The sequence below is a fragment of the Chelonia mydas genome, chromosome 1 (genome assembly GCF_015237465.2).
Source record: "Chelonia mydas isolate rCheMyd1 chromosome 1, rCheMyd1.pri.v2, whole genome shotgun sequence".
NCBI classification, from domain to species: Eukaryota; Metazoa; Chordata; order Testudines; family Cheloniidae; genus Chelonia; species Chelonia mydas.
The window spans coordinates 201,984,472-201,999,774 of record NC_057849.1 but is presented as its reverse complement, the minus strand read 5'-3'; the positions used below and the strand labels follow the sequence as shown (position 1 = coordinate 201,999,774).

The 15,303-nt window shown below is 43.5% G+C and overlaps 2 protein-coding genes and 1 long non-coding RNA gene across 8 annotated transcripts in view; 2 read left to right on the top strand and 1 right to left on the bottom strand.

The window, feature by feature from the left end:
• The window catches only part of RABL3 (RAB, member of RAS oncogene family like 3), a 27,475-nt gene extending 14,458 nt beyond the window's left edge, over nucleotides 1–13,017 (top strand). For both annotated transcript variants that reach the window (XM_037909729.2, XM_043538741.1), the window contains 5 exons: nucleotides 827–941; nucleotides 2,475–2,625; nucleotides 4,817–4,888; nucleotides 8,868–8,906; nucleotides 12,638–13,017. In XM_037909729.2, coding sequence (XP_037765657.1) covers nucleotides 827–941; nucleotides 2,475–2,625; nucleotides 4,817–4,888; nucleotides 8,868–8,906; nucleotides 12,638–12,703 — 443 coding nt within the window. In that variant the 3' untranslated portion in view covers nucleotides 12,704–13,017. The remainder of the gene's footprint in view (nucleotides 1–826; nucleotides 942–2,474; nucleotides 2,626–4,816; nucleotides 4,889–8,867; nucleotides 8,907–12,637) is intronic.
• The window catches only part of LOC114020020, a 17,427-nt gene extending 2,124 nt beyond the window's left edge, over nucleotides 1–15,303 (bottom strand). The window contains exons 1-2 of the long non-coding RNA XR_003564952.2: nucleotides 14,941–15,303; nucleotides 628–760 (exon numbers count right to left, since the gene is read on the bottom strand). This is a non-coding gene — a long non-coding RNA (uncharacterized LOC114020020). The remainder of the gene's footprint in view (nucleotides 1–627; nucleotides 761–14,940) is intronic.
• Nucleotides 13,158–15,303, top strand: part of HGD (homogentisate 1,2-dioxygenase) — a 51,318-nt gene continuing 49,172 nt past the window's right edge. For 2 of the 5 annotated variants that reach the window (XM_037909697.2, XM_037909688.2), the window contains exons 1-2: nucleotides 13,160–13,296; nucleotides 14,174–14,245. The gene's annotated coding sequence lies outside the window, so the exon portion shown is untranslated. Of the gene's footprint in view, nucleotides 14,246–15,303 lie in introns of all 5 variants that reach the window. The other 3 variants (XM_037909680.2, XM_043538737.1, XM_037909713.2) reach the window with 3 other exon arrangements.

Genomic DNA, 15,303 nt, shown 5'->3' with positions numbered 1-15,303 from the left:
TTCACAAGAATGACAAAAGGCACATCCCTTCCAAATTGCAAGTTCCTGCTCCAAAGCGTGCGGGCGCTAGAGTTGCTCAAAGAAAAGTTCACCAGGTATTTTTTAACATGGGCAAAACAACATATTTTCTCTAGTCTTGTTCTTGGAAATTACTGAAATTGGCTGAACTTATTCAAAATTTATTCTACATTCAGCCTGAGGCAAACACCCAGCATGGAAAAATTCAGCCCAAATGGTTATAGTTTGGCAAAATTATAAGCAACTGAAAACAGGGTCTTATAAAGGAAACTGTCAGGTAATCTTCATAATGGGCAGGGCTACAAGCCTTGCCTGTAAAACAATTGCAACCTAATGCATTGTGAAGGAAGAGGATTTTTAGATACATTGTTTAAAACTCTGTGATTTTTGTTATGCCTTTTTAACTCAAATGCCTAAGAAAAAGACAAGACAAAAATTGGCATTCCTGATACTTCTAAAGTTAAAAAAACAACTAAGGTTAAAACAAAAAGGGTGGAGGTTCTTTTAGCCCTTCTTTATACACCATTAAAAAGCAAAAAAAAGGGCACAAAACCAATCCCTCCATTCTCTTGCTTCAGGTCACATTAAGGTGCCACAAGTACTCCTTACCTTTAACCATGTCTCCATAATTACAAGACAATTTAAAGTCGTACCAAACAGCTCCTCCTCACTAATGTTTTCAGCCAGACTCCATGTGAGGCTCTCTCCTCTCTCAGTTCCAGAGCTTCCTGGTCTGTGAATCCTGTATAGGTGAGGTTAGGAAAATATCTTATGATTAAGGAATGTCTTGTCTTTACTCTCTATTTAGGCATAATATTAGTGCATGATTTAACAAACAAGAAGTCCTCCCAAAACTTGTATCGATGGTCATTGGAAGCACTTAACCGAGATGTGGCTCCAACTGGAGTGCTGGTGACGAATGGGTGAGTGTACAACATGCACACAGCATCAGACACATGACTCCAGCTGTCACATTACTCTTCATCACTTATCACTAGGGCCACTTGAAATCCACAGGAAGTTTGACCAAGTGCAGAGTTCTCAGGCTAGGGTGTACTTGGGAAGGCTGAGAAGAGCTATGTAACTGTGGAAGAGAAATGGTACCGCTATTCCATCTCCAGATCCACTGTTGCTAGATCCTAGGTTTTCTGGGAGTAGCGTGGAGTCAGGGGAACATGTCTCTGTATTGCTCCTTCCATATTTGTTAAGGCTTATGTGGGAACAGGTACATTTCCTGCTACCTCAAAGTTTTCCATGGCTGCTTTGTGGCATTCAGGGCCATCTAGCAGGAATCCTCATGAAAATGTGGCTGTTTCCATGTCCTACCTTGCTTTTTTTGTGTGAGGAGTAATGAAACTCACTAAATCTTGCAGATTTCTTTAGTGGGATTTTTTGGGGCCTTGCTAAAGAATATGTTTTCAGCAGTGCTGTGCCATTTAACTGGGTATTTGTTGCTGTTTTCCCCTGTTCCTTGTTACAGGTATAAGGGGAAAGATTTTCAAACCCGGAAAAATCACACAGATGAGAGTGAGAGGAATGGAATGTGGGTGGGGGCGGGCAGAACCCCAATTATATGCACACCACAGACAGATACACAGCTGCTATTTTAAAAGCACAGGATGGAGGCTTGTCCTCCAAAATCCACATTCTGTGTGGCTGTAAAGAAGGCGGCGCTCTCACCAGTTTATGTGGTGGGACAGAGAAAAGGCCTGTGAAGCCAGCTGAAACAAATTAAAGGAAAGTTTCAAAACTATGGCAGGAGAGTTTTGAATTGGTCCTGAAATGAGTGGGGAGTCAGGTGAGTTCTCTGATGATGGGAGGATATGGTATCATTCCTTTGTTTGTGTGAACATAAGAATGGCCATACTGGGTAAAACCAATGATCCATCTAGCCCTGCATTGTGTCTTCCGATACTGTGGGAGCGTGGGCAGCAGCATTCTGCGTCGCATCCACCCTTACCCTCCCTTTGTTTCCTTTTCTCTCCGATTTGTAACATGGTCACATCAGCCTGCTAGCTACTTCTGCCTTTTCCTTTCCCACACTGGAGCCCTGACCCAACCCAGCTGCTGGTTCCTTTCTTCTCCTCCTCTCCCTTTCAAACATACACAGTGTGACTCAACCAGCCTCTCAGCTGCCATTTCCTTCCTGCTCTTCTCCAGCTCATGCATTGTGATCCAGCTCATCTCTTAGCTGCTGCTGCTTCCCACCCTGTCCTCTTCAGACAAAAGCCTCAACCCATGTCTCAGGTGCTAGTTACTAGTTCCATATCCGTTTCCACTCTAAATCTCCCAACAGGCAGTGTGATTTAACTGCAGAAACCCTCCTGCAAGACCCAGACATAAACACTCTTGGCCGTCAGAACACAGTATCCAACAATCTCCCACCCACCTAGAGTGGAAAGGATAGGGCTGTCACGTTCATCTATGTTTGTATTATTCTGTTTTTCACTGCACAGGGACTATGACCGTGAACAGTTTGCGGATAACCAGATTCCGCTGCTGGTGATAGGAACCAAATTGGACCAGATCCCAGAGACTAAGCGCAATGAAGTTTTGACCAGAACAGCTTTCCTGGCTGAGGATTTCAATGCAGAAGAGATTAATCTGGTTAGTATTTTTGCCAGAAGTTTTGTTTATCTTTGACTGTGCATGATGCTTTCCAGCAAAGAGAACTGTGCGATCCCAATTACAGGAACTAGGCTACTGGTCAGTCACACTGAGGTCGCTTACAGTGTTGGTTAGCCATACCCCTTGCTAGCATAGTGGAGAAATAGTAGCTGTCTTTCAGTTATAGAAAGGAGCTGGTTGTTTGAAGTCAGCAGGATGGCCTAGGGGTTAGGGGATTGGGAGTCACTTGGTTCTGCCACTCACTTTTCTTTTGAGCACATACAGACTACACCCATTTATATCTATACCATTGCCTGGGCAAAATCGGTGGCTGGATGTATAATGGTTGGCTGAAGTTAAATCTGGGGAATGCAGATATAGTATTGAAGTTTTCAGCCTGCTTCTCTGCTTTGGAATTGGACTTCCCTCTTAATGCTTTGAGATGAGTCTTTAGTTCAGAATTGAGACATGTCAGCAGGACATTATGGGGAAAGCTTCCTCTTCTTTATCTTTTGTGGGAACAGAGGGTTTCAGTTTCCTTAGCACCTAGCTCACTTAAAAAAAATTGTCAGCACTTTTTTAGTAGGCAAGTGTCAAATTCTAGTTCATGTTTACAAAGCTGATGCTTCAGGACTCTACAAGAAATTCCTGGCTGATTTATTTATTTGTGGGGAGAAGTGACTCAGTTTCCCAACCCCATCAGCGGCTGATCAGTATCAAGAATCATTTGTCTTGTATTTAGCACTGAGGACCTACTCCTCTAACATGGAATAGAAAGCTGCTCTGATGTATTTGCTTCCCGGCGCCTCTTGGGTTTTGAAGAGGATAACATCCAGAGTGACTTCCTTTGTTGGTAAACTTTAAGGTGTGAGGCACTCCAGTTGTAGTGGTACAAACAGGGAATCTGGATTTCTGCCTCACCAGCCACATTGATGATTTCTGCATTTTAATGTGAGGAAAAATCATTAGTTGGTCTGAGAATTATCTGTTCTCATTATCATTAAATTGTTTCTTCTGGAAGTTGCAGCCAGTGCCAGGAAAGAGTCTTTCCCATAGACTTCCTCAACAAGAAGGCTTCCTTGTTTCTGCTGATTACTAGGCACCCTCGATACTTTCGTAATATTCTTACAATGCTGCTGCTGTTGTGAATTATGAGCTGATTGGTTCCTCAGCACAACATCCTGGGAGCTACCTTAACCACATCATTCTGCATAGCTTGTAGCCAAATGGTTCACAGCCTACTCAGGCCACTTCAGACTATGACATCAACTGTGCCCACAACCACCCATTCCATTGTGTGTATTTCAGCCTGCAAAGGAGCTTGAGCTTCCCTAAACTCTAGAACAAGGAGTCCATGTTTTGTTATAGGAGTACATGTAGTCAAATGGGAAGTGGGTAACAGTAGTGCTCTGAGGCCTAGCATAGCAACTCAACATAAAGGGAGGAAGGAGAGACTAGAGTGCCAGGAGTTAGAGCTTGATGCCCCAGTGCTAGTGGTTGGGAATGACTGCTGTGGAGGGCACCTCTTGCTGTACTACTAATAGACCCCCCGGTTTCTGTTCTTGTGCCTTTAAAAAATGTTAGGCTGGTGCTTGTTGTAAACAGCTTAGTTTAGATTTTGCATTTGAAAGTGGGTCTTCTAAAGTTCCCTTTAACACAGAGTTTTGGGAGTGGGATGAAGCCACCTCTTGTGAGTAGAACCCTATTTAAAAGACTGAAGCTTTTATTTTTTTAACATTTCCCAATCCGTTTTGTCCTCTTCCATTTGGAAGTCACTGATATCTTCCCCGCCCCCCCATGTCCTTCCAAATGGCTTTGGAACAGAAGTCAGTATGGGTTTGCCATGTTTGCTTCAGTGGTCATGTCTGCATGTTTCTGGGAAGGGGGCTTGTTGATTTCCTTGTATTCCCTCTGCTGGTTGACTAATTGCAGCAAAACCAAATATGTCAGCTGTTGTGGCTTGGTTTTCACCCATTTACGTCTTATTAGGTAATCCGTTCTTAAAGTGACACCAATATGGCCTGTCATTGCATGTCCTTGCATTCTATAGAAATCAAGCATCTTGAGAAAACATTTTGTTTAAGATGAAGAGTTGTGCTGAGTACCTGGTTATTTTCAGTAGCTTTCTTGCTCCTTAAAGAATGTTGCATAACATGGTTCCTAATTATGAGTTGCTTTTTGTGTGTTCCAGGACTGCACCAATCCCCGCTATCTGGCTGCAGGCTCATCCAATGCTGTCAAGCTCAGCAGGTTTTTTGATAAGGTGGTGCAAATTCAATTACGTTCGTTGTTTTTGTTTTATGTAATTAACCCTGTCTGTATTCTGAGAGCTAACGGCATAGCTGGGCTCCTGCTCTCACTTGCCACTTCTTGAGAGCTGAGTTCAAATCCTGTGTGGAATTGCAAGTGAAAATGGCTTTGGGTAGTTCTCAGACTAATCTCCCTTAATTATTATTTACTTAATAAGCCCACTGCATAAGAGGGCTAAATGTAAATGTATATATTTAGGAACAAAGAATACAGGCCACCTAAATTCCCTTTAAGCTGCACGGTTGCACGGCAGGCTATCAAGGGCCATACAGGCACGCAGCCACAAGGGCCTAGACTGGAGAGGGGAGAGGCGCCCCATCCCTCGAGCTGCCACGGCCAGGGAGAGGTGCCTCTCCCCCAGCCCCAGCACTGGGGCAGCCTGCACCCCAAACCCCTCATCTCCAGGCTCACCCCAGAACGCACACCCCCAGTCAGAGCTCTCACCCTCCCGCACCGTAACCCTCTGCCCTAGCCCTGAGCCCCCTCTCAAATCCCTCATTCCTGGACCCACCCCAGAGCCCTCACCCCCCTGTAACCCAACCCTCTGCCCCGGCCCTGACCCCCTCCCACACACTGAACCCCTCGGCCCCACTCCTGCCACACATCACCTCCATATTGGTGCACATCAAATTTATTCCGCACGTGGATGTAAAAAATTAGAGGGAACATTGCAGGCCATAATTACAGGAGGGGGGACTCTGTTCTGAGAAGCAGTGACTCTGAAGAAGATTTGGGGTCATGGTGGATAAAGAGCTGAACACGAGCTCCCAGTGCAACGCTGTGGCCAAATCCTTGGGTGCATAAGCAGGAATCTCAAGATTGAATAGAGAGATTATTTTATCTCTGGTTTCAGAGTAGCAGCCATGTTAGTCTATATCCTCAAAAAGAAAAGGAGTACTTGTAGCACGTTAGAGACGAACAAATTTATTTGAGCATAAGCTTTCGTGAGCTACAGCTCACTTCATCGGATGCATTCAGTGGAAAATACAGTGGGGAGATTTATATACATAGAGAACATGAAACAATGGGTGTTACCATACACACGGTAACGAGAGTGATCAGGTAAGGTGAGCTATTACCAGCAGGAGAGCCGGGGGTGGGGGTGGGGAACTTTTGTAGTGATAATCAAGGTGGGTGACAAGGTGGTTGACAAGCACTACATTGATGACATCTTCATCATCTGGAATGTAGTGCAAGTAGAGTAGGGGCATTAGGGGACGAGAGCTGAGGACAGGCCCAACAAAGAAAATAACAGAACGCCACTAGCCATCACCTTCAGCCCCCAACTAAAACCTCTCCAACGCATCATCAAGGATCTACAACCTATCCTGAAGGACGACCCATCACTCTCACAGATCTTGGGAGACAGGCCAGTCCTTGCTTACAGACAGCCCCCCAACCTGAAGCAAATACTCACTAGCAACCACACAACAGAACCACTAACCCAGGAACCTGTCCTTGCAACAAAGCCCGTTGCCAACTGTGTCCACATATCTATTCAGGGGACACCATCATAGGGCCTAATAACATCAGCCACACTATCAGAGGCTCGTTCACCTGCACATCTACCAATGTGATATATGCCAGCATGTGCCAGCAATGCCCCTCTGCCATGTACATTGGGCAAACTGGACAGTCTCTACGTAAAAGAATAAATGGACACAAATCAGACGTCAAGAACTATAACATTCAAAAACCAGTCAGAGAACACTTCAATCTCTTTGGTCACTCGATTACAGACCTAAAAGTGGCAATTCTTCAACAAAAAAACTTCAAAAACAGACTGCAACGAGAGACTGCTGAATTAGAATTAATTTGAAAACTGGATACAATTAACATAGGCTTGAATAAAGACTGGGAGTGGATGGGTCATTACACAAAGTAAAACTATTTCCCCATGTTTATCCCCCCCCGCTGTTCCTCAGTTGTTCTTGTCAACTGCTGGAAATGGCCCACCTTGATTATCACTACAAAAGTTCCCCACCCCCGGCTCTCCTGCTGGTAGTAGCTCACCTTACCTGATCGCTCTCGTTACAGTGTGTATGGTAACACCCATTGTTTCATGTTCTCTGTGTATATAAATCTCCCCACTGTATTTTCCACTGAATGCATCCGATGAAGTGAGCTGTAGCTAACGAAAGCTTATGCTCAAATAAATTTGTTAGTCTCTAAGGTGCCACAAGTACTCCTTTTCTTTTTATTTTATCTCTGAATTTCGCTCTGGTGCAACCACTGCTGGAATACTGGGTCCTGTTTTGGTGTCCACAATCAAAGAAGGATGGAGAGAGTTCAGAGAGATAGAAGAATGATTAAAGGATTAGAAAACATGTCTTGCATTGATAGACACAAGGAGCCTGATTTAGTTAGCTTAACAAAGAGAAGGTTAAGGGGTGACTTGATTACAGTCTATAAGTGCATGGGGAGCAAATGTTTCATAATGGTCTCCTCAGTCTAGCAGAGAAAGGTATAACAATCCACTGGCTGGAAGTTGCAGGTAGGCACATTCAGACAGGAAATAAAATGTAAATATAACAGTAAAGGTAATTAACCATTGGAACAGCTTATCAAGGGTCATGGTAGATTTTTCATTGCTAACCATTTTAAAACCAAAATTGTATGTTTTTCTAAAAGATCTGCTCTAGGAAGTATTTGTAGGGGAAGTTCTTTGGCGTGTGCTGTACAGGAGGTCAGATGAGGTTTCTGAATTGACACCCTGATTCGACTTATGGCGTTGGTTTCGACTTTACGACGCTCGGTCCTGTAATGGAGTGGATTGCGGTTCCAAGTTACAACATTTTGCATTACAACACAATTTTCAGGAACCAACTGTGTCATAAGTCCAAGGACTGCCTGTATATCAGGGCAATACAGGGGACCTCCATCAAGGACATAGAAACACTCTTTCTCTTGGAAGAGAGAGTGATGAATAAATGGGATAAGTGTCTGTAACCCCTTTTTTAAACCAGTTAGATTGGGGTAAAACCTAGCATCATATACCGTGTGTACATGTGGTTTGCTATCACTGAAACTCCTCTCACTTCTGGGTGAGACTTTGCCCCAGCTTGCTGGCTCATGAGTTTTTGGATTTCATATCATCCTCTTCAGCCTCCTGTGACTTTTCCCCAGCCTTAATGTTCATCTCTGTCTTTTTCCTCATTCATTTACTTTGCAATTGATGTCTTGAGATTTGATTATGTCTGGGATTGTAATTCTGTAATCTCTAGGTGGGGGAGGGGACTGGGTAGCTATTCTTCAGTGTTGAAGATTTCCTGAGAACAGTTATTCTGTGTGAAACATTGACCATGGTATCTGCTTAGAACAATGAAACTGGACTAAAATTTAAAGTGTTGTAGTACACTAGCAAATATCCATTGTCCCTGTGCAGGCTGGTGGGTTTGCAGTGCACTTTTCTAGCACTGAAGTGAGTTCTAAATGTAGATGCCCACCATTGCTTTTCCTGTTTAAAACAAATCTGGGGGAATAAAACTTAGTGCTTTATTTCCCACCCATCTTCCCCAGAGAAAAAACGTCAGGGTAAATCTGGAAAATAGCCAAATTGGAAGTGGGAATGCTTTGGTCAAGCCACTTAGTGGTCCCCTGGGAGGGGATGGAGATGGCATTGGGGACCCAGGGGATCACCTTCTTGTACAAACACCAGAATTTGGCCAGGATTTTTTTTTTTTTTTTTTTTTTTTTTTTTTAGGAAGGGAGGGGATAGGGATTTGCAGTAGAGCAATATCAGCTGCTCCCTCTTGCCCCTTATAGTGAGGGCACTGCTTCCACGGCATCCTCCAGCACAGGCAGTCTGTAGTCAGGATTTGTCATTTGAGAATGTAGTATCCCAATTGTTGATGTCTTTAAAGTGTTAATCACATTATGATGGTATGTACATGCTACACCTTCTAAATTCTTTCTCTGATTGCATCCCCCAGGTCATAGAGAAGAGATACTTGTTACGAGACGGTAATCAGGTCTGTGGTTTTTTCTCTGTGGTTTTTTTTTGTTTGTTTGTTTGTTTGTTTGGGTACAATGCTACCTGTGGGTTTTGTTGGCTGACAAGGCCCTGACCTTTAAAATATGAGCTCCTGGTTGCCCAAACATAGGAGATTGTGGTTCAAATGCAAGTGATGATTGGTAGTTGGATGCATGGGAAAGATGGTGCCAATTTTTACAAGTTTCACCCACAATGTGGATGTTTTGGCTATAAAATGATAAGCAGTGAAATAATTAACAATATTGACATTTAAATTGCCACCTCTGGGAATCGGATGGAATTGAGATGAAAGGGGGCTCAGTTAGCAACTCCCTCAGAGCTGTTGTTTCAGGCTGTTTTCTGTGGAATCACATGGCACCATTTTGAATCACAGTCAACAAGTTTCCTTCACAACCAGGGCTAACAATGTACATTTTTAATGATAGTTCCACCAGCTGCGGCAGAAATTATCAGAGAAGTGCCAGGATGGTACCAACTTAGTTGGACCGTGAATGCTTAACTAATAAAAAAAATGTTTTGGAAGCACTAAGTAGAATCTGGGATCTGGACTCTCCCACCTAGGACAAGTCACTTCATCCCTCTGTGCCTCACAGTGTTTACATCTATAACATGAAGGGGAATAATAATACCTGGCTCTTAGATAGCACTTTCTATCAGTCGATGTCAAAGCACTTTACAAGGCAGGGTAGTATCATTATCCCCATTTTACAGCTGGGAAGGCCGAAGCACCTATGAGAGTGACTTGTCACCTAGTAGGCTAGTGTTGAGCTGGGAATACAATCCAGGACTGACCTACCTCAGAGAAGTGTAGCATAGGCGCTGAGTTTCTAATCTCACTGGCTCCACCCAGGCCCTGCCCCCATTTCACCCCTTCCTGCAATGCCCCACCTCCGGCCTGCTTCTTTCTGCCCCGCCTCTGCCCCGCCCAGTTCCGCCCCCTCCCACAAGCGCACTGCGCCCTCACTCACCCTCCCACCCCCCCAGCGCCTCCTGATGCCACAAAACAGCTGATCCGCGGTAGGCACTGGGAGGAAGGGGGAGACGATGAGTGGGACCCGCCAGCAGGAAGGAGGCTCTGAAGGGGTGTGTGGGAGCTGATGGTGGGTACTGAGAACCCCCCATATTTTTCCTGTGGGTGCTCCAGCCCCAGAGCACCCACGGAGTTGGCACCTATGAAGTATAGTGAGGTTTAATTCATTCATGTTAGTAACAAATGTCATAGAAAAACATGTATATTAAACTATACTGTGCTGTGCTTTCTTCTTTTTAGGGAGGGAGAAAAAGTGAAAATGAAAGCCGGAAGTGTATTATTTTAATTTTTCATGAGAATTTTTTAAAGCAAATCTGTTTTCTCCTATTTCAGTCCTGGAAGGCTTTTTTCCTCTGGTAAAAGAGAATCTCTGTTCCATGAAGATAATAGCTTAATGCAGGAGCCTGGTTTTGTTTGTTTTAAAGCCATGATGCAAGATTACATTATTGTGTATGATAGGTTTTAGTGGCTAACCAAGGATTAACTTTCTATTCTTTATGGCCAGGGGCCAAAGATTACAGTTCACTGCCAACTACTCTGATCTGCTCCCTCGATGACAGTACAGAAGCTTAAACAAGTCAGCATACATATTGTAGAGAAACAAACCCAACAAGGATTTAGGAGCTTCAGTACACCCCCAAGTGTTACTGTTTGAAATTATCTGCTCCTTGTACATATAATGGGCTTCATGGTATTCTGCAGTGGGATCTGCTCTTCCCACTCATGCTTTTGTGGAGTTTACATGGTAAAACTCTCCTAAGCATGGATGGAAGAATAGACCCTAAACACATTTTGTGGGGTTTTTTTAAATCATGCCTCAGCATACGCATCTTGTCTTTAGCTTGCAGCCATAGCATCAGTCAGATCTCAGAATGTGGTCAGACCAACCCAGCGTTGATGGGAAACCTCCACAGAACACAGAGGATGCTCTAGGCAATGTGCTGTTGAATCTGGTTGTTGCAGTCTGCCTTCCGAGTCAACACCCGAGTATAGTGCTGGGATGCTGTGCTGTCTTTTGGTTGAGATATAATAACCACAAGTGAGGTAGACCTCAGTTTTAAGGATCCCATAGCACTTTTGACAAAAGTTTGATTGGTAGCCCTGGTGTGCTGCTACGTTTGAACTCTAATAATTACATTTTGCCTCTATAGCTTCCCATTGCAGTTTCAATTGGATATGCTATTCTTAACTGTTGTATAGAGTTGCCTAGTTTCACTCCAGAGCTGACTGCATTTTAGTGATTCCTATGTATCCACTTTGTCTATCACTGTAAGTTTGTGAAGCACTTTGAGCTGAAAGGCCCAAGTCTTATACTTCTCCACTGAATTGACATTTCTGCTAAGATCTGTGGCTTTCTCAGGGCTTGTCTACACTTGAATGCTTCAGTGGCACAGCTGCATTGTTACAGCTGTGTGGCAGTAGCACTTCGGTGAAGATGCTATCTGTGTCGACAGGAGAAGTTCTTCCATTGGCATAGATAATATATCTCCCCAAGAAGTAGTAGCTCGGTCAATGGGACAGTTCTCCTGTCAACTTAGTGCTGTCTACGCTAGGGGTTAGGTCGCTTTAACTGTGTCACTCAGGAATGTGGATTTTTCACACCCCCGAGCAACATAATTGTACTGACCTAATTTCCTAGTGTAAACCAGGCTTCAGTCTACCATTGTAGGGTATAACCCCAGCAGGCTGTTTTATTGTGAAGTCTAAACTATCTTGTCCCCCACCCCCAGTCTTCAGATGTACTGCTTTTGGCCAGTTCTGATATTTTTCTTGATTGGGCATCACCATATATTTTGATGCTGCTTTTATACAGTAGGTTGACTGTCTGGGGTTGTTGTGACAGAGCAGTGAGAAAGGTAGCATGTCCTGTTGAGTGAGTACCTCAGCTCTGCCCATGTGTAGACAGAGGGGTGAGGTGACTCCTAAACCATAGTCTCGTGGATAGCTACAGGAGATGCTGCCACGAGGGGAGCTACGTAGTACAGGATTAAAGAACCATGGACCGCTTTTCTGTGTGTTTGTAGGCACTCTGCAGTGCAAATCTGTTTGAAATCCCATTAAATAAGGAAGCGTGTGGTGGTTTTGAATAGACTTTCTTTGTAAGCGCTGATTCTCACAGGGTAAGCACTATGTGTACAAGCACTATCTGCACATATGCAGCCGAAAAATGAGTGCTGATACCTTACTGCAGCTTTTTTCATTCTGATGGATTTCACAGAGCTTCACAACTTGATAAAGGCTGTTAGGTCAATTACTGCAAAACTGCAGCCATCTCTGGGGTAGAACACAGCAGCTGTTCAGTAGAGCACAGTAATGGTGTACAACAGTTTAGAAGAGGAAACAAAGACTCCTGTATACAATTGAAATTGCAGAGGAATTTAGTGAGGAACAATGTAATAAACCAAGTTGGAATTTGGCCAGAACAATAGTGCTCACACTGCAAGTCTTACATAAAGCCCCAAAAGATCTATAAGGCAAATGGTCAGGACCTCACTTTTACATTTCATTCAAAAGATGGCACATCTTAGAAGCATGCTGAAGCACTTGGTCTGCCCTGACTCAGAAGGAAGAGTGTGATCGGAAGGAGGTAATGTTGTCAACTTGGTAACATACATGTTAATGTGGCCTGGAAGGAATTCTTGCTGGTTCTGACATGGTGACATCTTCCATATCTACAGATTCCTGGCTTTTCTGATAGAAAAAGATTTGGAGGTGGTGCACTGAAGAGCCTTCATTATGACTGAACACTGCTCAGTGTCCAGAGACTGAATGGAAGATGAGTTCTCTCCGTTTGCAGCAACATTCCTGTCCCTGTTGGACTCTTAAAGGCAACGATCATCATGCCAGGCAAAATACATTTTATTGATTGCTTTGGCCACCAGGACTATGGAAGCTACCAGTGCTGATGAAGGCACAGGGAAGAATCCCCAAAAGCAGTTTTGGGGTCCAAACTCTCTCCTAGGCTTAGGAACCTTGTGGAAATACTGGATCTTTTTGAATTGATGCAATAAATTCAGTGTTTCCCATGCTGCTATGGGAAACATTATCATGCACAGCATGTATGTGTAACTTTTGCTCCCCATCTTGGAACATTTATGAACACTCTTCAATGAATTATACTAATTTTACCTCTAGCAGAAAGGGAACACTAAACAGTCTTCTCGTTTACACCAACATAAAGCAAAACAAGCAAGCAAACTATAAGACTGTATAAGAAATAGGATGGAAAACAGTAAAAAGCCATCATATAAATCAGTGGTACAGCCTCAGCTGGAACTCTCAGTTCTGCGTCACCCCATCTCAAAAAGGCCATAACAGAAATAGAGGTTGTTCGGAGGTAGGTGCTGAAAATGATTAGAAGCCTGAAAAACAATTCCCCATGAAGAGAGAGTGGTGTTTATATTGCTGTTTAGTTTGGTATTTGTAGTTTGGTGAGTACAGAGAAAGTAGATCAGATACTTCCCTTCATGAATTTTAAGTTTCTTGGAGTATGTTTTTACAATGTGCATGTGGAACTCAATCTGACAATCTATGTTTGAAACCATAAGCTTAATGGATAAGACCAAAATATAAATCATAAAAACATCCACAGTTAGAATAGAGTGGGTAGAAAATTATAAGAGATATAAACCCATATGCTTAAGTGTTGGACCTAACCATGAAGTTCTGGGGGTTAGAAAGAAAATTCTCTTATGGGAAAGTAATTCCTCTGAAGCATCTGGTATTGGCCATTGCTGGAGATAAGATACTAGACAATGAACCACTCGTCTGATCTATTACAGCAATTTCTGTAATCTTAAATATGTTTTTTGTATCGGGGGGGGGGGGGGAGAGAAAAAGTGTTTGAGGTAATTAAATGGGCATCCCAAAGCTCTAGTATTAACTGCTTTCCTTTCCCCTCTCTCACAGTGGATTCTCACGGTAACCTTATAATGGTTTAGCCTGGGCTAGAGGCTGACTAAGAGCTAGTGTTAAATATAAATACAAATTAATAATAAATGAGGGTAGAAGAAAGTAAAGCATTGGTGTGAAATTGACAGTAGGCTGAGTTCTGCGGATTCCACATTACATCTGCATGCAGCTCTTCTCTGGCTGTTGCGTGGGAGTAATTGAATGCTGCCTATTGGTCACAAAGCAGGAATGACAGATAGGATCACCAAACCTAACTTATGAAAAGTAAAAATACGAACACTTCTTACTTTCCCTCTCTCCAGCACCTTCCACCAAAGCGATTCAAGAACATTTTACAAACCTGAATGAACTAAGCCACCGATCATCTGGGTGAGGTACAGTGAGAATCAATATCCCTATTTTACAGCCAGGGAAATGGGTACAAAGACATTGAGACTAAAGTTTTCAACATCTTCCAGTTTTGGGTGCCCTATTAGAGGTAGCTGCAGAAGTGCCATCAGGGGCACCTTTGAAAATGAGAATCTGAGTGATTTTTCCCAAGGTCACACTACAGGGTCAGGAATAGACTCCATGAATCCTAATTTACAGGCTTGAGCTTTTAACCGTGGGACTCTGTTGTCTTTTAAAATAGATCACTGAAGTCCCTGAATTAGTTGTGGTATGTTCAGTGAAACCATAGGTTTGATTATGAATAGAGCACACAATAGATTCCAAATTTAGCCTCTCAGTATCTCGTTTAAGAGTGACAAGATGGGAGTCACTAAGCAAGAGCTTCGTGCACTGCTGATTTATCAGCCGCTTTTTCAGCAGGGATGGCTCAACAGTTTGACCTCTGTTCCCAGGGGTTGTGGCTCCTTTCCAGTTGATAATGGAAATTAGTGGTCTGATTGGGAATGGCAAACTTCATGCATCTATTCCTTATGTATAATCAAGTTGCAGGGGCAATTTAGGGAAGGAGTATGATTGAGTGGTTAGAGCACGAGACTCGAAGTCAGGAATTTTAGGTTCTATTCTCACCTCCCTTGAAAGCCTTAAGCAAGTCACATTACCTTTCTGTCTGTTTCCTCACCTTTAAAATGGTGGTAGTTCTTCACAAGATGATCTGAGGATTATTTAGGCTGAAATGCTCCCCATTTCTTCTGTGAGCAGAAAGGAGCACAAAGCTGTAGAAAGGGACAAGCAGGTTAGGCTCCTGCTCTGTGCCTTACTTTCTCTCTCACCCTGTGGAAGTCCCTCTACAGCAACTGGGATCCACAGTGTTGTGGGCTGGAGGGAGCCACTTCCTGTTGCATCTGATAGCAGATAAATTACTGCTGCAAGAAGTAGTAACAAGTTCTGCCTGCAACCAGATTGGGGGGAAAACAAGTTATGGAACTCTCTGAAGTTCTGTCCACCGCCAAAGGGCTGCCTGCTCATCACATCAAAACAAGAC